This window comes from Bos grunniens, chromosome 4 (assembly GCF_055505025.1).
Source record: "Bos grunniens cultivar Pamir isolate PY7600 chromosome 4, Bosgru_T2T1.0, whole genome shotgun sequence".
Taxonomy (NCBI): domain Eukaryota; kingdom Metazoa; phylum Chordata; class Mammalia; order Artiodactyla; family Bovidae; genus Bos; species Bos grunniens.
Window position 1 is genome coordinate 88,968,528 of NC_141168.1, and position 25,631 is coordinate 88,994,158.

The window sequence follows — 25,631 nt, forward strand, 5'->3', positions numbered from 1 at the left end:
GGAGCCCAAGAAAATAAAGTCTTTCACTGTTTCTATTGTTTCCCCATCTATTTGCCATGAAGTGATGGGACTGGATGCCATGATCTTCATTTTTTGAATGTTGAATTTTAAGCCAGCTTTTTCACTCTCCTTGGAAGGTCAAAAGTGGCCCCAAAAATCTACTTTATAAACTTGACCAGAGCTATCTCTTCCTGTAAAGCCAGTGGATTTTCAAGTAGGAAATCATTAGTCTAGACATCATCTTTGTCTGAAAAGGAGCAAGCGAGCACTTGTGTGTCTGCACCACGTTTCTCAGGATTTATGAAGCCTCTGTCATCCTAGCCTTCAAACAAATTTATTCTGATCTATGGTCACATTTATGAGTGTGAATATTTTCCCATTCATAGTTCCTTGGGTGTGGTGGATCACTCTGTCAGAATTACTGCAGGCTGATTTTTTTCCCCCCATTTAAAAAAAAATTAAGGTATAATTATTTACAACGTTGTGTTAGTTACAGGTATACCACAAAGTTATTCATATATATATATGTGTGTGTGTGTATATATATGCATTATAACTGAACTATATTTATTGGAAGCTTATATTCAGTTATATATATATATACATATATATATATTCTTTTTCAGATTCTTTTCCCTTATAGATTATTACAACATATTGAGTATAGTTCCCTGTGCTATAGAATAGGTCCTTGTTGGTTATACATTTTATATACAGCAGTGTGTATATGTTAATCCCAACCTGCTAATTTATCCCTCTCCCCTTCCCCTTTGGTAATAACCATAACTTTGCTTTCTAAGTCTGTGTTATATTTCTGTTTTATAAATAAGATCATTAGTATCATTTTTTGAGATTCCACATATAAGTGATATCATATATTATTTGGCTTACTTCACTTAGTATGTCTCCATTTTTAAATTGATGTTTTTCCATACTAAATGTTTTATCTGTCTATCTATCATCAATCTGTCTGTCTATCTACCTATCTATCTATCCTTCCTGGCTCATTTCCTAAGTTAGGGCCTTTATGTGACTTTAGCCCCAAGAAAACTTTTCAGTCTACACCCTTCCTACCGGGATCTCCAAGTCCTGTACGTTTCTCTTACTGTAATCTTCCACTATCCCCCCCTCATCCTCTCATGTTTCTGTCTCTGTCTCACTCTCACTTGCTCTTCACACTTTTCACGCTCCCACTTTGGCTCTTGTCTTGCCCTTGGCCCTACTCTCCTTCTTACTTATACTTTCTCCCTATTTCTTTCTTTCAGTCTCACTATCTCACCCTCAGTCTCCCTCTCTCCCTCTTATAATTTGTACAATGATCTCCCCACATTTGTAGTTTCAGCTATGATCTGCACAGAGGTATCTTGTCTATATTTGTAGTTATGGGGCTCTTGGAGTTGCTAATAACAGAAACCAGCTTTGACTGGCTACAAAAAAGGAGGGAAATTTTATTAGAAGGTTACAGAGACATCTCACAAAATCAACAGTTGAACAATCATGAAAATAAATGGCCCTTGGGTCCACTGCTAATTCATGAACTTAATACTGGTAATTCCAAGTTTCTTTGATTTTCTATTCCTTGCTTTCAAATCCCTGAGAGAGAGAATTTGACTAACTCAATCTCACAGTGGACGCTTCGGCTCTGGATTGAGGTCAGTGTTGCCATATGCAGATGAGGATGAGTTTTGGTTTGCCACATCTGTTGTGCCATTTCCAGTGTTCATAAACTAGCTGCTACTGCTAAGTCACTTCAGTCGTGTCCGACTCTGTGCGACCCCAGAGACGGCAGCCCACCAGGCTCCCCCATCCCTGGGATTCTCCAGGCAAGAATGCTGGAGTGGATTGCCATTTCCTTCTCCAATGCATGAAAGTGAAAAGTGAAAGTGAAGTCGCTCAGTTGTGTCCGACCCTCAGCGACCCCATGGACTGCAACCTACCAGGCTTCTCCATCCATGGGATTTTCCAGGCAAGAGTCCTGGAGTGGGGTGCCATTGCCTTCTCCTTGAACTAGGCAGCAACCCAAATGGCTGTACCCTTAAATATCAATCCAGCTCTGGTTTTTCTGACTTTTGGAAGATAGACCCACGTGATTGAACCATTAAAGTGACTGAAATCCTCATCTTCTCTCTATCTAATGTCCACTGGGATTCACTCTCACCAGGCCCTCCAGGCTGGCTGTTATCACCAATCCCTCTGTATCCGCGTCCACACTACATATCCAGTAACAGTTATACAAACCCAAATCTGTGCATAAGAAGTAAAAGAGCCCAGTAAATAAGAAAACATAAAGCTTGGGGGATAAATACAAATAATTCACATTTTTCAACTGGAATTGGGCTTTTGGTCACAGTAAATAGAACACTTTAAAATATGAATTACCTAATGATTCATATATTTATCCATTTAAACTATTTTCTGAGCACTGACACTCTGGTGGTAATTAGACAAGTCCCAGATCTTGAATCCTCTGGTCTAACAGGGATGATCAGGAGCTAGTTAAAGAGCCTCACAGAACTGTATATAATTTGCAACTGTTTTAAGTACTCCAAAGCAGAGGTACAATGGTATTTGATCACAGTTAATGGGAGGCCAGGGGAGTCTTTCCCTGAGGAACTGATGCTTGCTCTGAGATCAGGAGTGGGGGTGGGGTAGGAGTGGGGGTGTCCGGGAGGAGAAATTGAGAAGAGCCTTCCAGGCAGAGAGAGCAGGGGGTGGGTGGCTCTGGTGCATTTGAGGAACTGGGAATCTAGCGTGCAGTGGGAGAACAGAGGTGGATGAAGAGCAAGGGAGGAGGTAGATGAGACACAGAGCAGGCAGGGCCAGTGCTCGGGGGGCGAGCTCTCAGGTTACAGATTTTGATTGAGAAGCTGATGCGGGTTTTTTTAAGCAGTGTAACAGAATTAAATTCAAGTTTTAAAGTGATCATCCTAGCTGCTGTGTGGAGAATGAATTCGAAGGGATTTGAGAGGATATGGGCAAAGTGAGGAACACAATGAGTGATATCTGGAAATAACTATTGTGAAATATCTGCACGTCCATAGAATTGGCAGAAAACCAAAATTCTCTGATAATTTTATGGCTGTTTTCATTTTGAACCTGTCAGTCATTATAGTTCAGAGGTTGTGTGAAGAAAGTCATAATAACGTCAAGACAGAAATGTTAAGTGACTAGGATTTGCCCCAGATGATGAAATAAAAATATCATGTATGAATCAAGGATAACTCCTAGGTTTATGACTTGAGAAATTAAGTAAGTGTTTGGTATACTGTCTTCTTAAGGAGTGTTGGTTATCCAATGGGAAGGGGCCACCCTGGTTAAGCATTTTCTTCAGTTGATCAAGTTGTTAACTCAGCTTACATATTTAATCAATTTCTTTTGTCATATACCATATTGGAAATCATGTATCTTTTTAAAAATGCATGTATTTTCTCTAAAAGCCTGTAAATACTGTATTTTGGAGCTTGCAGGAAATACTGAATTTAGGTACTTAAGTTATTATGAAAGATATCCTTCAAAACTTTCTGGTAGCTTATGACTCACTCAAACTCAAGTTTATTAGGAACATATTGAGACATTTCAAAACTATCATTTTAAATGCTGACAACAGTTAATGATGATAGGAAACTTGGAGGTCATCTGAGTATCCATTGCTGGAGAATGGGAAGGTAGAATGTGGATGGAAAGGCTTAAAGAAACAGACTAAATGTCCATACCACAAGGGCTGTGTTCAGTACAGTTATCTCAATGGGGAAGATGTGGCTGAAGCTAGAGTATTTCAGACTCACAATAAAATGTAATTTCCCTACAAGATTTTAATAAATACTTTCTTCTTTCTTCTCCCTTTCCTTTCCTTCACTTATTCAGTTAATGTTTTTAGAGTCTCAACCACTGTGCAAGGCACCAAGTATACTGTAAAGAAGTGCTTAGATGTTGCTCCTGTCCCAGTGGAAGGGGGAGGAGACAAGAACAAATGGTCACATAAATAAAGATATGGATACAAACTGTGATGAGTTCCTTGAGGAAAAAAATGCATGTTGCTGAACTATAAAGAGGTAGACCATGGTAGGCTTTTTAACAAAGAGATATTTGAGTTGAGACCCAAAGAATGCTATTTCTTCAGAGACTGGGAGAAGAGCATTTCAGTCCACAGGAATAGCATGTGCAACAGACCCAAAGAGAAAAAGGGCCTAGTTTCTCTGAGAAAATGAAAGAACATTGGTATGGGTGCACATATGAGCAAAGAGACTGGGGTACAAAATGGGGCCAGAGAAACACGTGGAGGCCAGGGCATTATATGCTCTGTAGGTCTTGTTTCTAATCTTAGATTTTAGCCCACAGACAACCTATCATCTGTTGAGGGTTTTGTGCTGGGAAGTAAAATTATTTGACTGACATTATAAAACAATGTCTTTGGCTACTATCAGGAGAAAGGGTTGGAATCAGAACAAGAATGGGTGCTAGAAAAACCATTAGGAGGATTTGTCTGAGTTCAGATGAGAACTGGCTGGGACAAGGAAGTGGTAGTGAAGATGGGGAGGAGTGGATTTGAGAGCTATTTTAATGGTAGAATAAATAGAACTTGGTGTTACAGTAGATAAATGCTGAGTACCATTATGCTAAATGCTACCATTACTGAGTAGCACAGGTTGGCAGGAAATCACATTTTCAAGAAAAGATCAGGAGTTCTATGTTGGACATGCAAGATCCCTGTGTAGTTGTGTACAAGTTGGTTATATGGGTCTACAATTGAAAGAGCAATCAATCTGGGAGTATAAAGAACAGGAAATATACTTAAATTTATTAGAATTTATGAGGTAACCAAGAAGGAGAGTATCTAGTGAGAATAGAAGAGGCCCCAGGGTGAAGCCCTGAGGACATCCAGTGTTAGGGAAGGGAGAAGCTTGGAAAGAGAAGGAGAGCCTAGGAGGAAAATCCTAGAAGTGTGGTGGCATTAAAATCAAGAGAGGAGAATGTTGGTGAAGGAAATGGCAACCCACTCCAGTATGCTTGCCTGGGAATTCCAATGGACAGAGGAGCCTGGCAGACTAGAGTCCATGGGATTGCAAAGGCTGGACATGGCTTAGCAACTGTACCACCACCGCCACATATATTTGTTATATTGGGTGAAATCCTGAGGTTTTTGAACTGGAAACTTCCTGAAATTTGTGTCTCCATGCAGTTCCCATAAACATAATGTAATAAAAGGATGCTCTTTGGTTAAAAAAACAGGAGAGAGAGAGGAGAATGTTTTGCAAAGAAAGTGGTTGCTAACTGTGTCAAATGATACTGAGATATTGAGTAAAATAAGACTGAAAAATCTCCATTGGATTTGGCAACATGGAGTTCATTAAGGACCTTGAGAAGAACAGTGTGGGAGGTAAAGGAGTGAACAAAGCCAGTTTACAGTAGAATTAATTGTGAGTAGGAAGTGAGAGCGCAGAAGGCAATGGCACCCACTCCAGTACTCTTGCCTGGAAAATCCCATGGACGGAGGAGCCTGGTAGGCTGCAGTCCATGGGGTCGCTAAGAGTCGGACACGACTGAGAGACTTCACTTTCACTTTTCACTTTCATGCATTGGAGAAAGAAATGGCAACCCACTTCAGTGTTCTTGCCTGGAGAATCCCAGGGATGGGGGAGCGTAGTGGGATGCCGTCTATGGGGTCGCACAGAGTCGGACACAACTGAAGCAACAGCAGCAACAGGAAGTGAGAGAGTGGATACCATATGGACAGAAATCTTCCAAGAAGTGTGACTATGAGGGGACATGAGGAGATTAAATAATACAGAAGGGAACTGTATTGGGCACCTCTTTTATGTCACTTCAAATCTTGGCTCCATTTTTCACCCCAGCCACTGCCTTGGTAAGCTCTAAGCAGAGTCAGTCTGCTTCCCATCGGTTTTACTTGACAGTGCCTTGCCTTGGGCCCCTCCTACTCTGGGGCTTCTTTACTTTGTGGCTGGGAACTCCTGAGGGAAACTTTTTGGTTTTCATGCCTATGTAACCCAGAATCCACTGAAGATAATGTGCCAGGATTGACCAGCGGGTAATGGGAGCTGATGCCTTTATTCCCTTTTTTCCCCTGGGTGGATGACTTTGAGACATATTTCATAAGTCTATCGAGAAGGACCCATGAGGCTGAACGTCAGGTACCTTTAAAAGTGGTTTAAAGAAAGCAGGCATCTATGTATTACCTTTCCTTCTTCCCATGTTTTGCCCCTCTGTCCCCAACCCTGAGATCACTTCTAGATAAACCACCTACCTGTATGCAAGCTTTCAACTCATACTAGAGCCTGATGGGGAGAATCTGGTAGAAAAGGAAACAGTGAAGATACAGAAGAGGGAAGAGATAACTAATGGAGCAAGGCCTTTGAGGAAGCAAAAGGAGATGGGACCCAGAGTGCTGTGGAGAAACTGACTTTTTAAAGGAGAAAAGACATTTCCTCTTTTGTGAGACAGGAGAGCACATGAAGATAAATATGGGGCACATCTGTTTGCAGTTTGGAGATTGTGTTGATGAGAGAGTTCTGTTTGTATGAGTTAGGGTTCAACTAGAGACATAGACCCAGTAGAAGGTGGGTATATACAGAGAGATACTAATGGATTGCAAAGAATTGACATGTATGATTGTAGGGTAGCTCCAAAATCTGTAGGGCAGACTGTGAGGAAGGGCACAATGGCTGAATTTCTTCCTAATCAGCAAAGCATCAGGTCTGTTCTTAGGACCTTCCCACTGATTAGAATCAGGCCGACCCAAAATATCTGGGATAACTTCCCTCACTATAAGTCAACTGATTATGGATGTCGAATGTATTTACTAAATACCTTTACAGCAATACCTAGATTAGTGTTTGAACAGCTGAGGGCTGCAGCCTAGCCAAGTGGACGCATCAAAAGACCATCACATGAAACTGGAGCCTATTATATGGAGTGAAGTAAATCAGAAAGAAAAACACCAATACAGTATATTAACACATATGTATGGAATTTAGAAAGATGGTAACAACAACCCTGTAAGCAAGACAGCAAAAGAGACACAGATGTAAACAACAGACTTTTGGACTCTGTGGGAGAAGGGGAGGGTGGGATGATTTGAGAGAATAGCACTGAAACATGTATATTACCAAATGTGAACTACATGACCAGTCCGAGTTCGATGCATGAAACAGGGCACTCAAAGCTGGCGCACTGGGACAACCCAGAGGGATGGGATGGGGAGGGAGGTGGGAGGAGGGTTTGGGAGGGGGGACACAGGTTCATGTCAATATATGGTAAAAACCACCACAGTATTGTAAAGTAATTAGCCTCCAATTAAAATAAATTAGTTAATTAAAATAAAAACAAAGCAAAAGAGACTCTCTTTTTCTACCTCTAAAGCTGTGCTAACAGAAGATTTTGCATTGATGGAAATGTGTTATTTCTGCATCATCCAATAAAACAGCCACTGGCCACATATGGCTATTGAACTACTGAACACAGTGCTTGGTGTAACTGAGGAACTACGTTTTGAATTGTATTTAATTTTAATTAAAATTTAAATACCCTATGTGTCTATTGGCATCAAGTTCTAGAGTATAAGGCAGGGTCATCTGTTGAGAATATTATTACTAGTTAAAAGTAACAAATTGGTTGATCAAAACTGGCCCCCCAAACCATCAGATATTCTCATTTGCCCTTTAGTCTATTCAGTGGGAATTTTTCAGTCGTAGCTGTCATCTCTGATATTGACCTTGCAGTTTGCTGGTATCACAGTTTGCAAATATTAACAGTAAACATGAGATTGTGATTCTAGCTGAGCAGCTCACCATGCTAAGTAGGTGTGCATTCCAGCATGGAGCAAGCAACCGTTCATTTCCTGTATGCGCAGAGGTTCTTCCAGATGGCAAACTTGTTATAAACAGCAGCTGTCCTGTACTACATCATGTTTTCTGATTAATGGATTGTGTTATCTTATCAGCACACCGAGGACACACGTGGTAGGAGAAATAGGAAGCACGCATGCCATATTCCCAAACACAGTGCAATAAAACTCAAATTCAGCACTAACAACACAACTATTTATGTTTGGAAATGTAAAAACATTATTCTAAATAATTCTTGAATCAAAAGGAACCGAAAACTGAAATTAAGACCTATTTAAATAAGCTGACTGAAGTGACTTAGCAGCAGCAGCAGTAGCAAATAAGCTGATAGACAAACTATACTAACATACTTCTCTTAGATAGCTTTAAAATAATTTTTCAGAAAACAGGATAAAATATAAACATAACTATACATTTAATTTCTGGAAGCTAGAAGGAGAACATCAACATTAACCCAAAGGAAACAGAATATAGTAATAAAGACAAAAATAAAATTAAAATGTTTACTTGATAATTGAAAGCTGTAGTTTATTATTTCAAATACACATAGTTCTAGAAATTTTAACATTAAAATAAGAGTACACAAATAGTTTTAGGAAGTGAAATTGTCCGTCACTCAGTCTTGTCCAACTCTTTGTGACCCCATGGACTATAGCCCGCCAGGCTCCTCTGTCCATGGAATTCACCAGGCAAGAATACTGGAGTGGGTTGCCATTCCCTTTTCCAGGGAATCTTCCCGACCCAGGAATCGAACCCGGGTTTCTTGCATTGCAGGTGGATTCTTTACTGCCTGAGCCATATGAAAATATTTGTATGTTTATAAATAATAATAACAAGTACTTGACAGCTTTCTATATTTCAAGCACTGTTGAAGTATACTATGATTAAATAAACTGTTCATACAATAGATGGAATACTATGCAACTATTAAATTATAAAAGGTTATTCTACATATAGGACATTGAAGGTTGTCCGTGACATACCCACAGTGAAAGAGCTAAGTTGCAAAATCAGATGAACATATGATCTCATTTTAAAAAATATGTCTACTAGTATGTATATTAATGGGGCTTCCCAGGTGGCTCAGTGGTAAAGAATCCTCCTGCAATGCAGGAGACTCGGGTTCGATCCCTGGGTCGGGACCATCCCTTGGAGAAGGGACTCGCTACCCACTCCAGTATTTTTACTTGGAGAATCCCATGGACAGAGGAGCCTGGCAGGCTACAGTTCATGGGGTCACAGAGAGTCAGACACAAATGAGCAACAAATGTGTATCAATATCAGTATTTTAAAATCCAAAATAAGACTGGGGATGGAATTGAACCAGAGAAGAGAACTTCTGCATTCTTTTTTTTTAGTTTTTTTTTTTTGCAATGATCTTGTTTAATAAGTACAGGGATGATACTTTTAAAACCACTAAATGTGTTAAATATAGTATCAGTTTCTGAGAGACTGAGAGCTGAGCATTTTTCACTTAGCAGGTGTGGAAAGCAGGTCTTGCTAAAACAATTTCCCTTCTGCTCCATGCTAGTCATCACTCACACTTCAAGCTCTGCTTTGCCATGTGCCTGGAATATTTTTGTGGTGGTGTTCTGAACTAATGACTCTTCATAGTGGCACATGTTACACAAAAAAGGTAATATATGAATTTCAGGATACCAGAAGGTGTCAAGGTGAAATATGCAAGGACTACAGGTCAGAGACCACAGCTGATGAAGACCTTCTGGTGGCTGCACAGGAGGGACTGAGGCTTTGTCCACCAGGGCACAGGCATGAGGGGAGGTGGGTGTTAAAAGCCAGGGTTACTCCCCTGTGGGGTACCTTGACCAGTCCCTCGCACGTGGCACCCAGACATGTTTTATATTATAATTTAGTCAGCATGGTCTTATTTTTCTCTATGTTGATTTCATGTCTGTCTCTTGCTTCTGGGATGTTTACTGTATTCATTACATTTCTGTTGAGAATTTTCTAAGATGTCCTGATATAATGACTTGTAATTTTTCCAGACCAGCAGTGGCAACATTTGAAATTACTAGCAAGCTGTTCCTCCACAGTTGAGAACAAATATTATTATTTACTTTCTGTCTGACTGACAGACTTACAGAAGAATTTTGAGCTTAAAAGGGACTGTAGAAATTAAACAAAATTTGTGAAGATCCTATTATGCTCCAGGTCTTACTTTCCATCCCTTAGAGCTTACCTTCTGTAGCAATGGCATTCCAACTTCTATGTGAATAAGGATTACCTGTAGAGTTCGTTAAACACAGACTCCTGGATCCTACAGAGTTTCTGACCCAGTAGGTCTGGGGAGGGACCCCAGGATTTGCATTTCTAACAAGTTCCCTGGTGCTGCTGCTGCTGTTTTAGAAAATCATTGCTCTAGAGTGGCACTGTGCAATAGAGATTTAATGCCAGCCACAAATGCAAACTACATACATATTTTTAAGTTTTCTGGAATCTGTATTAAGAAAGTAAAAGGAAACAGGTTGGATCAATTTTAATCACATTATTTGACCTAATCCACAATCTTATCATCTCAACACATAGCCAATATTATAAATTATTAAAGACATACTTTACTTTTGGGGCGATGGGATGCAGAATTAAGTCTTCACAGTCTGATGTGCATTTTGTCCTCATAGAACATCTCATTTGGAACCAGCCACATTTCAAGTGCTCAGTAGCCCCACATTGGACAATATGTGCATGCTTACTGAGTCGCTTCAGTCCTGTCTGACTCTTTGCCACCCCATAGACTGTATCCCACCAGGCTCCTGTGTCTATGGGATTCTCCAGGCAAGAATACTGGAGTGGGTGGCCATGCCCTCCTCCAGGGGGTCTTCCTGACCCAGGGATCAAACCTCATCTCTTATGTCTCCATCTTTGGTAGGTGGGTTCTTTACCACTAGTGCCACCTGGGAAGCCCCTTGTTGGACAGTATGGTTCCTAGTAACTAGTGCATCTTAACCATTTGTTCTTCCCCAGTATATCTAAGGGATCGGCATCCCTGGGGGCTCAGTGGTAAAGAATTTGCCTGCCATGTAGGAGACCCAGGTTCAATCCATGGGTTAGGAAGATCCCCTGGAATAGGGCATGGCAACCCACTCCACTACTGTTTCCTAGAGAATCCCATGGACAGAGGAGCCTGACAGGCTGCAGTTCATGGGGCTGCAGAGAATCAGACATGGCTGTAGTGACCAAGCAGCAGCAGCAGCATACCTGAGGGATATGATAAATTTCCAACAATAGTAGTAACTCATTAAGGCTACATTTTCTGGAAAATATATGAACAGGCCACCCTTTGTCCATTTGTATTAGGGGCTCATTGAGCTGGAGCAGGTAGTTTCATACTTAACCAGATGAAAATTGTTATAGTCTTGGCAGAAAAGACAGTTCCAAGTATAGTACAATGTCCTGTCCATGTTAACCTAACGTCTGAATCCTATGGATTTATAGGCGACATTGGGATAGGAGAAGGGGAGCAGAAGGAACTGTTTTAACAGTGACTCAAAGGAAACTAGGAATCAACAGCATTTGGGGTGGGAAGGGGCTCTCTAACAGAGTGACTTCCAAGTCCTCAGTAAGAAGAAGTCACGTGTTTTTTCTGCATCTTGCAGAATGGTGCTCACCTTCGATATGGTAGGGGCTGCAGCCCCCCAGCTATGCAGGAACAGTGATGCCCAGCAGACGGGGGAAGATGCAGAGCAGTGGGGTGGCTTGGAAGAAGTGTCCTTGTTCAGTGAGTACATGTGAAGCATGATGGGAGCTTCTAGAAACACTGGCAAAATGGAACTTAAAATGGGAGGCTGAGGTCCATATAAGCATGTGGGACAGAGCCCCCAGCAGTACCTGGTTGATTATTGTTAGGGTGACCTCATTACATGCATAAATTGTGTAGGGGTTCAGATGATTAGCCAGGGATCTCAGGGTAAGCTACATAGACCAAAGCAAGCTTGCACCAAGCTAGGTCTGGTGACTTTGGTTTTGTAAAGATGGAGGAATTGGGTGATGGGGCAATGGGAGAGGGTGATTTGTTTTCAGGAGAGGAAGCAACTTGAAAAAAGATCCAAGTGGGCAAGAAGCATTTTGGCAGAAGCTGTGTCTGCCTAAAGGAAGATAGGGGGAGCTACAGCTGCAAAAGATGGACAGAATCTGACCATGTTGGACCTAAAATATAAGACTTAGAACTTTGGACTTTGCTTCATAGGATATGGGGAACCCTTGAAAGTTTTTTTTTTTTAGCATGGTGATGTTATGATTAGATTGTTTATTACAGAGAAAATAATTTAGCAGCTGAGTGTAGAACAAAATATCCTGAGAAAAGACTAGAAGCCAGACCAGCTTTGCTGCCCTCAGGAAGGGTGAGTTGCTACCTGGACCTGGAGTGAGGGTTGGGAGTAAAGGTAAAGCAAAGATTTGAGAGCTGGCAAGAGTGGAACTAATAGCACTTCTGAAGGATGGTTGCAGAGGTGGGAAAGAAGGAAAGGAAAAGTGTGAAAGACAGGGGCTGGTACTCAGGGAAGCAATGAAGGAAAGGAGAGAGACTAGGGAGAAAGGCGAGAGAAATGGGAGACAGAAAGAGAGCCAGAGACAGACAGACAGACTCCTCTTCCCTCTCAGATAGAGGAGAGGGAAGAAAGACACAGATAATACCCAGTTTTGAAGCCAGTAGCTGGTGCAGTCAGTGGTGAGAACTTTAACAGAAATAGGGAAACACTCAGAAAAATCTGTTTACTTCAGTTTACTTTAATCCAGGTCTTGGAATCATCACCTCATTAGGACTGTGCATTGAAACTGAAGGCCAATGGCTAAATTTGTTCTGATTGTGACCCTTCTCTGGTACTTACTGGGAGAACTGTGGGCAGCAAAACAAGTGTCCTTGATGAGACCATCCTACTGTTAAATGATAAACTATCCCTGTTGCTAGGAGACATATTCCACCATCTTCTGCTGAAGAAGAGAGATGCCTAACTTCTAATCAGGTCAGCTATTGTTCAGAAAGGACTTCTAATTCAACCCAAGACAGATTTTGCTCAATTTTAGATTGTTTTTGGAGAGACAGCAATTCCCTGACTCCCTCCTCAGCCCCTGCCAGGGCAGCAACATCCACAGCCATCCCAGGTGGGTCTATGCCTGTGTCACAGATGCAGCTGTGGAAGCAGCTGGTCCACTTGTTCAATGCTCGCAGCCTCACATATCACCATACCACTTCCAAGAGATAGATTCAAAGCCTGAATTTAGAGAAATGGCTAGAAATCATCTGCAGGGGAAAATGCAGGCCTTTCTTTCACATTATTGAGAGAGAGACGGGAAGGAGGAAAGAGAGGAGAGAGAAAGTACACTGTGGTAACATGAATAGGAAAAAAGAAATTTCCACTTATGCTTTATCTATGGCTCACATTTTGACCATTTCATAATCATTCTTTCGTATGCTTTGTGGAAGAGACGTATTAAGGGATTTGAAAAACTCATTTACTATCCTGGCATTCTGTTGATAAGAAATTTACCCTTTTGTTTTCCCCAGAAAAAAATCTAACAACTCTGGACTGTTGACAAACATTCCCTTTTGCGGTCGCAACTCGTCTTGAAGCCAAAATGAGGTAATCAAAATTTTATAAGTAAAAAAAAAAAAAAAAAATTTCTAAGTAAATATGTAATTGCCCTAATTTGCATATTATTTGCATGACTAGGGTTGCAGGGATTTTTCTCCTCCTTCTGTGGCAGAAACCCAACCACAGGACCTTCTTGGATTTCAACTTGTATCTAATTTCCTGCCTTAGACACACAGTGCTAAGAGAATTTTCCCGGACATTTAATCTGACCCTTACCCACCCCACCCCCCATGATCTCTCAGTCTTCCTATTATAAGCAAATTGAAATACTCAAACTTCATCCTGCACCATAGCAGGAAATCTATTCTCTTCCAGAATATTCCAGAAGACTCTGGAAAGTGATTTCTTACTGCGTAGCGATAGCTTCTGAAGGCTTCTGCTTCTCTCTCCTGGCTTTGCTCTAAGAATACAATTTCTCCTTCATTTCCTAAGGAACTGCTAATACAGTCTAAACTGCATGTTTAATCAGTTTACTAAAGATGAAGATAGTAAAGAGAATTAAAAAGCAGAAAACAAAAATGTAAAGCTCTCAAATATCATAGTCCTATCCAGTTATCCTGTTTCATAAGTCCTTCTTTACCTTTCTTCCTTGGGTTCTGGCTTGTTGCTAATTGTTTCACTCACATCTTTGCTCTTCTCTCCAAATCCCCAGCTACTAAATTGCAGTGGAAAATGAAAATCCATTAACTAAGGCAATTAACAAAAATCTAATGCTTCTCCAGATACTTATCCACAACTTTCGGCTTAAGGAAGAGTGCTTTTTACTTTGTTAAGATGATTTTCGCCTCCTTTTGTTTTTTTAGAATAGTTTTCCACATTTCAAGTTAGTGGAATGCCTTATCATAGACAATCAAAAATTCCTTTAAAGTCTTTCTTTAAGAAGAGATGTGGGCATGCTCAGTCTCTTCAGTCATGTCTGGCTTTTTGCGACCCCATGGACTGTAACCTGCCAGGCTCCTCTGTCCATGGAATTCTCCAGGCAAGAATACTGGAGTGGGTTGCCATGCTCTCTTCCAGGGGATCTTCCCAACCCAGGTACCAAACCTGTGTCTCCTGCATCTCCTGCATTGGCAGGCAGATTCTTTACCCCTGAGGCTCTGGGGAAGCCCTAAAAAAGAGGTATTACCCTCTACATGTGTATCAACCACTCCCACCTAACAACAACCACAGTCTGTAGGCAGATTTTTGTTCTCCAAACAGAACCATTCTGAAATATATACTTCTCTGCTGTCCTCAATATCCTTATTTCTATTTAGTGGAACAGAGGGGGAAAAAGAATGCCTATCTCTGGAATTAGAGAACCCATGAAGGAAAAAACAGCCAATAAAGAAGTTAATTATAAATATTATTCAAACTCTTTAAACTATGTGAAGGAAGATGATGTAATGGGAAAACTACATGCTTGGGGTTCTGGCAGATGACAGACCTGCATTCAAATCCAAGTCTAAGAACTGTTTGCTCTGTATTCTTGGGCAAGTTACTAACTTTTGTAAAATAGCAGTAAACGTGCCTGCAACATGGGTTGTTGTGAAAATTGAGAAATGTATGAAGCACTTGGAATCTAATAAGGGGCTCGGGAAATAGTCCTTCTTGTCCCACTTCTCAGACCAGTAAACTGCTATTGTTAGTCAATATATTAACTGGTGCCTTAAATGCCTTGGATTATTAACCAATGAAATAAACTGTTCCATTAGTCAGTTTAGAAGCCCAGCCCAGTCAGACTCTCACCTATTCTCCACTCTTCCTGTTCTTTTACTCTCTTTCCCATCCCGCCTCTGTTCTTTCTACTCTCCACCCCTTTCTCCTCACTCTCATTTGCTTCTTGCTGTGTAATGGCAAACTGTCTATTGTACGGTGCCAAAATAGAGTTAGGTGCTTATTCTAATTATTGAATAACATCTTATATTCCCTCCTTTTCTTAATTCAAGAAAAGTTGTCTTTAAAGTTGTCTAGGAAGCATAGAGTATAAACTGGCTTTAAGTGTGCTCAGTTGCTCAGTTGTCTGACTGCTTGTGACCCCATGGACTGTAGATTGCCAGGCTCCTCCAACCATGGGATTTCCCAAGCAAGAATACTGGAGTGGGTTGCCATTTCCTACTCCGGGGGATCGTCCCAACCCAGGGATTGAACCCAAGTCTCTTGTGTCTCCTGCATTTACCACTGAATCTCCTGGGAAGAACCACCTGATCTGAGCTGATTTGGGGAGGTGGGGATGGAAGATTCTGGTCCTCAATAACAAAGAGATTCCTTACCCTGGTTTCAACCACTTTGCTTCGTATTTTATTATTATATGCTCAGTAGTTACACATCTGCAGATATTGTAGAATGAACAAACAGGAAATCATAATTTTTCTGCCATCACCCATCCAGGTGTTGAAAACCTAGGAGTCATCCTTGACACCTCACTTTCTTTCCTACCCCACAGCCTTTTGGCTTTACCTTCAAGATAGATTCTGTGTCTACTCACTTTCCCTCATGTCCAGGGCCACTACGCTAGCTTCCTGGATTTCTCAAAAAGCCTCTTACTAATTGCTTTGTGCCTACCTGCCAGCCCCCCAGAAGTCTCCAGACTAGGGAGGATGTGCAAACCAGCCAGAGTAGGGTTGATAGATTTAGCAAATAAAAACACAGAACACGCAAATAAAAAGTAATTTAAGATTATCAAGTACTTTTCAGTTGTATAAAATGTTATTAAAATTATTTTTATACTGAAAAATTATTCATTGTTTACCTGAAACTCAAATTTAACTGGGTATCCTGTATTTCTTTTTGGCAATCCTAAATTATAATCATTTCTTTAAAAATATAGATGATGAGATGGAATGAAAATAATAGAGTGTGAAAATGATAATTACTTATAGAATTACAGGGATTAGAAATATCTGATGGCCAGCCTGTGGATTAAGAACTCTCTCTCCCAAATATTTTTTAGCCACATGTACTATGTACTGTACTCTATAAATGAGAGCTGTGGTCAATCTAGAGAGATGAATCTCTACAAGAATTTTTACCTACTAGATTTGCAACAGTAAAACAGCCCAAGAACCCTGCACATAGGCACATTCATATAGGTGCATTATGTACATTTTTTTAGAAATAAATTCTATTTTGGAATATTTTAGATGCAAAAAAAGTTACAAAGATAGTACAGAGAGTTCTGGAATATCCTTCACCTACTTTTCCCCAGTGCTAACATTTTGCATAATCATGATACTTTTGTCGTAAGTTGCTTTCACTAGCATCCTGTTTCTGTCCCTAGATACAACGCAGGACCCTATGTTGTGTTTAGTTGTCGTGTCTTCTTAAACTCCTCTAGTCTGTGCTAGGTTCTTAATCTTTTCTTGTTGTTCCGTGACATTGATAGTTGTGAAGAATATCAGGAGATGGTTTTAACAAAAATTTCCCTCTCCACTTCCGGATAAACACCTGGTTTAGAATCACAGAGATGGAAGGGGGAAAAGCATAGAGGTTTAACGTTAGGACATCTAAGTTCTGATTCTGCATTATTTAATTCCTTCAGCACTGGAGAAAAAAGTGCTGAAGGAATTATATAATTATAAATATATAAATTTATAATTATATAATTATAAAAAAGTCTCACTTTCTTTATCTGTTTTAAAGTGGGCATATTGTTACCTTTCTCCCTGGGTTTTATAAAGTTTAAATGAGATAATGTTCAGGAAAGAGATTTATGGTGAAGCATCAAATATATGATCATCAAAAGGAAATTTATATTTCTAATGTCTGAGTTTTCCTATCCTGCAGATTTGTATAAAGTGGAGGTGGAAACCAATAACATTCTATTCCAGGAATTTTCAAATAAAATTCTCAGAAGGCTCTCCAAAAGAAAAAAGTGAAAGCATAAATCAGATCATACCAATCCACCAATGATGTTCCACTGTTTTCTAAATAAAGGCCAAACTCTTTGCCAAGGTTTTTCTAGACTGACACCATCTATGCCTCTGGCCTCAGACCTGTCATTTGCTCACTCTGCTCATCGAGCTGGCCCTCTTCCTGTTCTTACATCCAGTCAAGCCCACTGAATCTGCCATATCCTTTGCCTGGAATTCTCTTCCTTAGACCGTTACCTGCTGGCTCCTCCTTTCAGTCAGACCTTGACTCATGTGTCTACTCTTTGGTGGGTCTTCACTGTCCTCTCAGTCTAAAGCATGCCCTCCATCAATCCCTGTCACATCACTTGGTATTTATTTATTTATCTGACTGCACCAGGTCTTAGTTACTGCATGTGGAATCTAGTTTCCTGACCAAGGATCAAACCCAGGGCCGTCCTGCATTGGGAGTGTGGAGTCTTAGCCACTGGACCACAGGGAAGTCCCATATCATTTGGTTTTATTTTTCATAACACACACCCCATTCTGAGATTCTCTTGCCTGTTATCTGTCTCCTTTACTGAGCTGCATGAAGTCCGGGAATTTGTCCAGCCTTTTTCCTGTTTCATTCCCAGCAGCTAGAATAAATTCCCAGCTGATAGGTAGGTCCTCAATAAATACTTGTTGAACAAATGACTCTATAACTCTAGCTGAACAAAGAGGTAGGTCCATCCTACCTTGGTAACAGGTAACAGCAGGTAACTTGGTAACAGCAGCTTGGTAACACTGCTCTGTCAATCCATGTCACCAGTTCAGTTGGCACCTCTATGAAGACAGGCAGGCACAGTGGCCCAGAGAAGATGAGAGAAACTGCATTATTGCTTGTTGCATATTCTGCAGTATTGCATATTCTGTACTTTGTTGACTCAACTGCCTGCACTTACAGGCTATGAACAAAATTTCCACGATCCATCTTTAGGTGAAAAAAGCATGTTGCAAAGTTGTATATATAGTCTGACCCTTGTAATACTCATACACAATAAAAATTTGTTGAATGAATCATGTTTTTTCAAAAATGTGTTTATATACAAATGTCTGGAAAATGACCAGAAAAAACAAACAACCAAATGTAAAAAACAGTAAGTATTCTTGGGAATGAGATTGAGTAATACTTTTTTCCTTTGTATCTTTAAAATTTTTATATCATGAGAACAAAATTATAATAATTTCTATAATAAAAAATAGCAATAAAATTATTTCCATTTTTACAAGAAGAAAAAGGATTTACCTATAAGAAAATTGATATTTGAAATGAAGTACATGAAAAGATATGAACAGATGGTGGACAGAAAAGGAACTACAAATGACTTTCAAATATATGAAGATATGCTCATTCTCAAAGAAACATGAATTAAAACTACTCCAAGAAGTTTTTTTCACCTATTTGACAAAAATCCCAGCTCAATTATACAATCTGAATCAAAGCTTGATAATACATTGATTGTGGTTTATTAATCTTTTAGTCTTTTCTTACATCTCCAGGGCATTGCCCAAATGGTTATTTCATTGCTACTTTTTCTTTTAACTCTAGAGAAGTGGTTCCTAAATGCTGTGTTTTAGAATCCCTTGGTGGGCATTTAGAAATCCTGGTGCTCTCATGAAAAGATGTTCAGCATCACTAATTATTAGAGAAATGCAAATCAAAACTACAGTGAGGTACCACCTCATACCAGTCAGAATGGCCATCATTAAGTAACAAATGCTGGAGAAGGTGTGGAGAAAGGGGAACCCTCCTACACTGCTGGTGGGAATGTGAGTTAGTGCAGCCACTATGGAAATCAGTGTGGAGGTTCCTCAGAAAACTAAAAAGAGAAATACCATATGATCTAGGAACCCCACTCCTGGGCACACGCCTGGACAAAACTCTAATTCAAAATGATTCATGCACCCCTATGCTCATAGCAGCTCTAGTCACAATATTCAAGACACGGAAACAATCTAAATGTCCATTGACAGATGATAGTTGAAGACGGACATTTATACAACAGAATACTGCTCAGCCATAAAAAAAAGATGAAATAATGCCATTTGCCACAAGATGGATGCAACTGGAGATTACCATACTAAGTTAGGTGAGTCAGAAAGAGAAAGACAAATACCATATGATATCACTTATATGTGGAGTCTAAAATATGGCGCAAATGAACGTATCTACAAAACAGAAATAGACTCGGACATAGAGAACAGACTTGTGGCTGCCAAGGGGAGAAGGGGTGGGGGAAGGGAAGAGTAGGCATGTGGGACTAGCAGATGTAACTATTATATACAGGATGGATAAGCAAGATCCCACTCCATAGCACAGGGAACTATATTCAGTATCCTGTGCTAAACCATAACGGAAAAGAATATTAAAGAAAGAATGTCTATATGTGTATAACTGTGCCACTTTGTTGCATAGCAGAGATTGACACAACATTATAGATCAACTACAATAAAAAATTAAAAAAGAAGTCCCCGTGCCCACCTATACCAACTAAATCAATGTTTGGGGGAGTGGAAACCAGGCATAAATATTTTTTTGAAGATCTTCAGATTTCAATGTCCAGCAGTTTGGAACCCACGCTACAATGTTTCTAGTCCGTGCTCTCAGTATTGAGAGGAAGCCCTTAGTACTGAGCCCTCTTAATATTACTTTGCCAACCAAGGTCCGTCTAGTCAAGGCTATGGTTTTTCCTGTGGTCATGTATGGATGTGAGAGTTGGACTGTGAAGAAAGCTGAGTGCTGAAGAATTGATGCTTTTGAACTGTGGTGTTGGAGAAGACTCTTGAGAGTCCCTTGGACTGCAAGGAGATCCAACCAGTCCATTCTGAAGGAGATCAGCCCTGGGATTTCTTTGGAGGGAATGATGCTGAAGCTGAAGCTCCAGTACTTTGGCCACCTCATGCAAAGAGTTGACTCATTGGAAAAGACTCTGATGCTGGGAGGGATTGGGGGCAGGAGGAGAAGGGGACGACAGAAGATGAGATGGCTGGATGGCATCACTGACTCAATGAACATGAGTCTGAGTGAACTCCGGGAGTTGGTGATGGACAGGGAGGCCTGGCATGCTGTGATTCATGGGGTTGCAAAGAGTCAGACATGACTGAGCAACTGAACTGAACTGAACTGAAGGAAGCCCTCAGTATTGAGCAGCAAGACCACCTACATTGACAACTTACTGCCATCTCTGTTAACACGACAGCTATTCTTTCCAGGAAATTCTTGTCAGGGAAGAAAGAATAATAACTTTGCTATTTGCTTTTGTCCTGGCAAAATAGTTTGTTCATCTAGTCAAAGAGCTCACTTCTCAGAACAATAGACTGTTTACCTGGGCAAACAGTTCACTTGTCAAACAGCTGTGTACTTACCCAAGGCTTGACCGTCACCTTGCTGCATCCACCAGTACTAAACTACCATGTCATGAATCTTGCCCAGTCCCAATCAGATTCCCCCCTTAGAACTTCCTTAAACCACTTGAACTCAGACCCCCTAGACCCTGTAAATATGCTTTCCTTGGTGTTGCTTGACTAGCAGGTTTTTCTGTGGACATCCCTGGTGGCTCAGACAGTAAAGCGTCTGCCTATAATGTGGGGAGACCCAGGTTCGATCCCTGGGTCAGGAAGATCCCCTGGAGAAGGAAATGGCAACCCACTCCAGTAATCTTGCTTGGAAAATCCCATGGATGGAGGAGCTGGTAGGCTACAGTCCACAGGGTCGCCAAGAGTCAGACATGACTAAGCAACTTCACTCCACTTCTGTGGTCTTCAGAGAACTTAACTTCTGATAGTGTAACTTCACTGCCTTTTATCTTCACCTGCATTTCATTCCTGTGGGCTAGGAGGAAGAGCTTCCTGACCTCGATCATGTGAATCCCATCTTTTCCTATAAACCCCGACCCCCCAATCATTCTGATTTTTGGAACCTTCCCCTCTTTCTAGGAAAACCACTCCTGGGTTCCTTTACTCACACATTTGCAATACTTCTGACACCAAAAGTGGGGGTTTTCTACACAGCAAACAATTCTCTGCAACACCAGTTGTGCTGTGCTGTGCTTAGTCGCTCAGCTGTATCTGACTCTTTGCAACCCCATAGGCTGTAGCCTGCCAGGCTCTTCTGTCCATGAGAATTCTCCAGGAAAGAATACTGGAGTGGGTTGCCATGCCCCCCTCCAGGGGATCTTCCCAACCCAGGGATCAAACCCAGGTCTCCTGCATTGCAGGCAGATTCTTTACCATCTGAGCCACCAGGGAAGCCCAAGAATACTGGAGTGGGTTAGCCTAGCCCTTCTCCAGGGGAACTTCCCAACCCAGGAATCGAACCGGGGTCTCCTGCATTGCAGTTCTTTACCAGCTGAGCTACCCGGGATGCCCCACTTGGGTGTCCTATAATTCAGTTCTGACGCCATCTACCTGTAAGCATTTCAGTTCTACAAGGGATCCCTCACTTCAGACACCAGTCATGAGTCCTAGATGGTCACCTATCTATCATCTGACCAGCAAGCTATAAACCAGGGTTCCCATAACCCCCTACTTGGATTCAGTAATTTGCTAGACAAGATCACAAAATTCAGGGGAACACTTATGTTTACCAGTTTATTATAAAGGACATAATGAAGGATCCAGGTGAACAGCCAGATGAAGAGATACCTGGGGCAAGCTGCGTAGGAAGGGGCAAACCACTGCAGGCACTTCCTGACTGGGAAGTTCTCTGAAGCCCGTAATTCTGGGAATGTTCAGGAGGCTTCATCACATAGGCAGGATCAATTCTCCAGTCTCCTGTCCCTCTCCCCTTCCTAGAGGATAGAGGGTGGACGGAAAGTTCCAAGTTTCTCCTCACGGCTTGGTCTTTCTGATGACCAGCCCCCAACCTGAGGCTACCCAGGAGTCCACCAAGAATTGCCTCATTGGAACAAAAGACATTACTAGCACCCAGGAAATTCCAAGGGATTGAGGAACTCTGTGTCAAAAACTGGGGTCAAAGACCAATTAGTAGAACAAAGGATGTTTCTAGTGTTCTTACCACTTAGGAAATTCCAAGGATTTTAGAAATTTTGTGCCAGGAACCAGGGGCAGAGACAAACATACATACATATATATATATTTGTGTGTGTGTAAAATTATTTTCACAACCTCCCTCCTGACTCTTCCTGTCATCTGGTTTGCTAATATTTGCCAAATTGAAAAGATAATCATTTGACCTTGGTATCTCTTCTCACAATTATTTTCTGTCCATGTCCTTGAATGCATGAACTGTCACCATAGCATCACCTTCTTGGGCAGCTATGTCTCCTAGTTTTCTTTGCCTGACTCACCACACAGCTGAAACTTTTTCTTGCACATCTTACTAATGACCTCTTTATTGCCACATCTAATGGTCTTTCATCAGAGTTCCTTTTGATGACCCCACTAGATATGATTCTTACCTCATCTCTCCCTCTCCCTGTCATTGTTTTTTTTTTTTTTTGGCTTTCACGACATGTCACTTTCTCCATGTCACCACCTCACTTTCCTTCACTCACTTTCTCTCTCTCCCCCTTTTAGTTCCTCTTCCTTGCCCCAATTACCATCTGTGAGTATCCTCCAACACTCCAGTCAACTCACACGCCATCTCTGAAGGAAGAAACTCTTGTGACTTCAACCCTCACCTTTGAGAACAACTTCTACATCAGTAATTCAAGCACGGGATAGAGCAGGTACTTCACAAACACCCTTAAATTAATTATCAAGTAGCTGATGAAGATGAGCACATCATTTCCATGGAGTGTCTCATACATAGTACCAGCTGGAATTGGCAGCAGACTTCGTATCTGGACTGAGCAAGGATGTGTGCTCATCACTGAATGTGTCACCTGAAGCAGACTGTTCTAGTAGTTCTGTTGTATCTTGGAGACCTCATGACTCCATTCTCATGATTGTCAATCCATCCCAGCTGCAATGCCTACAGGACACCAGCCTAAGGTCTTTGGCCAGCCCTCAACATAATTGAGATGGAATTTACAAAAGGAAAATTGAGAAACACTCTCTTGAGGATGAGATCTCAGAGTAGCAAGTCTTCACTCTCCCTCTCCGTTGGGCTACAGGGGGAAACGCGTGTGATCTTTCTGGTGTAATGGAGACATGGTAACTATCTTGCCCTCTTGTAACTCTATCATAGGCACTGAATTAGAGGTGGAAGAGGGTGTGTTCATAAGTTATCCCTGAAATAGCTCCGGAGACATTCAGAACTGCCATTGACAAGTTATTGTTTATGATTTTTCTACCCAGTTGTTGTCTAACAAATATGTTTAAAGCAGCATTTTAATAGACACTGTACTAAGTGCTATGGGCTTCCCTGGTGGCTCAGTGGTAAAGAATCTGCCTGCCAAAGCAGGAGACTCAGATTTGATCCCTGGGTGGGGAAGATCCCCCTGGAGAAGGGAATAGCAACCCACTCCAGTATTCTTGCCTGGGAAATCCCATAGACAGAGGACCCTGGCAGGCTACAGTCCATGGGGTCACAAAGAGCCAGCCATGACTTAGCGACTAAATAACGACAACATACTAAGTGCTAGTGATACTTGTCCACTGCATCCAAAGAGCTCACACACACTCAGGTCCCCACACAACCACATTTACGCTGTGTAACATACAGTTAGACTTGAGATCAGGACAAAGGGCTATCATATTTGTCATAGTTTTGCAAGGTGTTTTCACATCCACTATCTCATTTAATATTCTTAACAGCCCAAGAAGATGGGCAGAGAAAATAGTGTCAATTCCATTTTATGGAAGAGGAGATCAAGACTTAAAAAGCATCACATGCAACGTACTGGTTTTAGCCTACGGTTGAGCCGGAACAGCAAGCCTGGTGGCCAAGTAGAATCCCCTGCTTTTGTCACTACCCCGTTCTGCCTTCCTACCTGTTTTTCCTCATCTGTATGAAGAAGGTGCTAGGCCGGTGTCTTTCTGCTATGGGCCTTCAACTATAAGACTCTCTGAGTCTATAACCAGGGCCCTCCTGCAAGGGAGCTCCCAGTCCAGGAGGGACAGTTGGACCAAAAAACTAACAACTTTGTTCCCCCGCTACCGCCTAGGGTTGTGTGAAGATTATAGTATATAATATACTAATCCAGTGCTTGTGTGTGTGTGTGTGTGTGTGTGTGTGTGTGTGAGATTGAGTAAAACTAGATGGAGTGGTACTTTGTAGGTACCACTTTGCAACAGGTATTTCTCTAGGTTCTCATTAGTTTTCCAGGTATCTGCCTCACTCAGGAGACTTTGGGGCAGGGATCATGTGATACCCACCATCACTAAGAATAGTGTCTTCTTTAAAAAAAAAATTATTATTTATTTTATTTTTGGTTGTGCTGGGTCTCACTGCTGCATGAGCTTTTCTCTATTTGCTGCGAGCAGAGCCCACTCTCTGGTTGTGGTGCGCAGGCTTCCCACCGCAGTGGTTTCTCTTGTTCCAGAGCATGGGCTCCAGGGCTTGGGGATTTCAGCAGTTGTGGCTCCCAGGCTCTGGAGCACAGGCTTAATGGTTGCGGTACACAGGCTTAGCTGCTCTGTGGCCTGTGGGATCCTCCTGGACCAGGGATCGAACCCATGTCTCCTGCATTGGCAGGCAGATTCTTTACCACTAAGCCACCAGGGAAGCTGCCTTCAACGGGGATTGTTGAAGAAACAATGGGTACATTAAGGCAGGTCCATCTTAGAAAGGGAGGTGGCTTGATCCATGTGCCAAATTCTCACCTCAACACACATTTTCCCGTTTCTCAAGATACCTAGTTTAGTATGCTTGGTGGGAACCCACCGTGGAAGTTTAACAACTGTAAAATGGGGTCAGGGGGCAGATTTTGAGTAGAGAGGAGGATGAAGAGGAAGAAGGAGGAAGAAAACAGGAGAGGATGGAGCTAGAGCATTCGAATGTGTAAAAATGCTTCTGTCTTCACAGACATTAAGTGCCAGGACTTCATCTGTCTTGCCATCCCCATATTTTGCCAGTTCTGCAACCGGAACTCCAGGTCTGCCATGGAGACAATCTCATGATGACATTACGTTCCAGGAAGTCTTGCTGAATGCACAGCAGCAGCAGCCCTGGCTCCCCCCGCATCTCTCTGGAAGCCTGCAATTTGTGTTGTTTTAGGCTCTGTGGCCCAAGAAGCATTATTAGATGGAAGTGTGCCATCTCCCCACCCCGGCTCCCAGTGCTGTCTTTGTGGCCAGTGAAGTAAATGCATCTTGTGCCTCTTAAGAAATGTGGGACAGGAGGTCGGGTGGAGCCCTGCCAGCATGACAGTGGAGGTGCG

General features: G+C 41.6%; 1 protein-coding gene across 9 annotated transcripts in view; it reads left to right on the forward strand.

Annotated features, from left to right (window-relative positions):
* The window catches only part of TOMM7 (translocase of outer mitochondrial membrane 7), a 315,507-nt gene that overhangs the window by 179,948 nt on the left and 109,928 nt on the right, over positions 1–25,631 (forward strand). For 5 of the 9 annotated variants that reach the window (XR_015162823.1, XR_015162825.1, XR_015162822.1 and 2 more), the window contains exon 3: positions 13,387–13,462. Coding sequence is in view for 1 of the 9 variants with exons in the window: in XM_086397404.1 (XP_086253530.1) it covers positions 13,387–13,450 (64 nt within the window). In the remaining 8 variants the exon portion in view is untranslated. Of the gene's footprint in view, positions 1–13,386; positions 13,463–22,884; positions 23,464–25,276; positions 25,627–25,631 lie in introns of all 9 variants that reach the window. The other 4 variants (XR_015162826.1, XR_015162827.1, XR_015162828.1 and 1 more) reach the window with 4 other exon arrangements.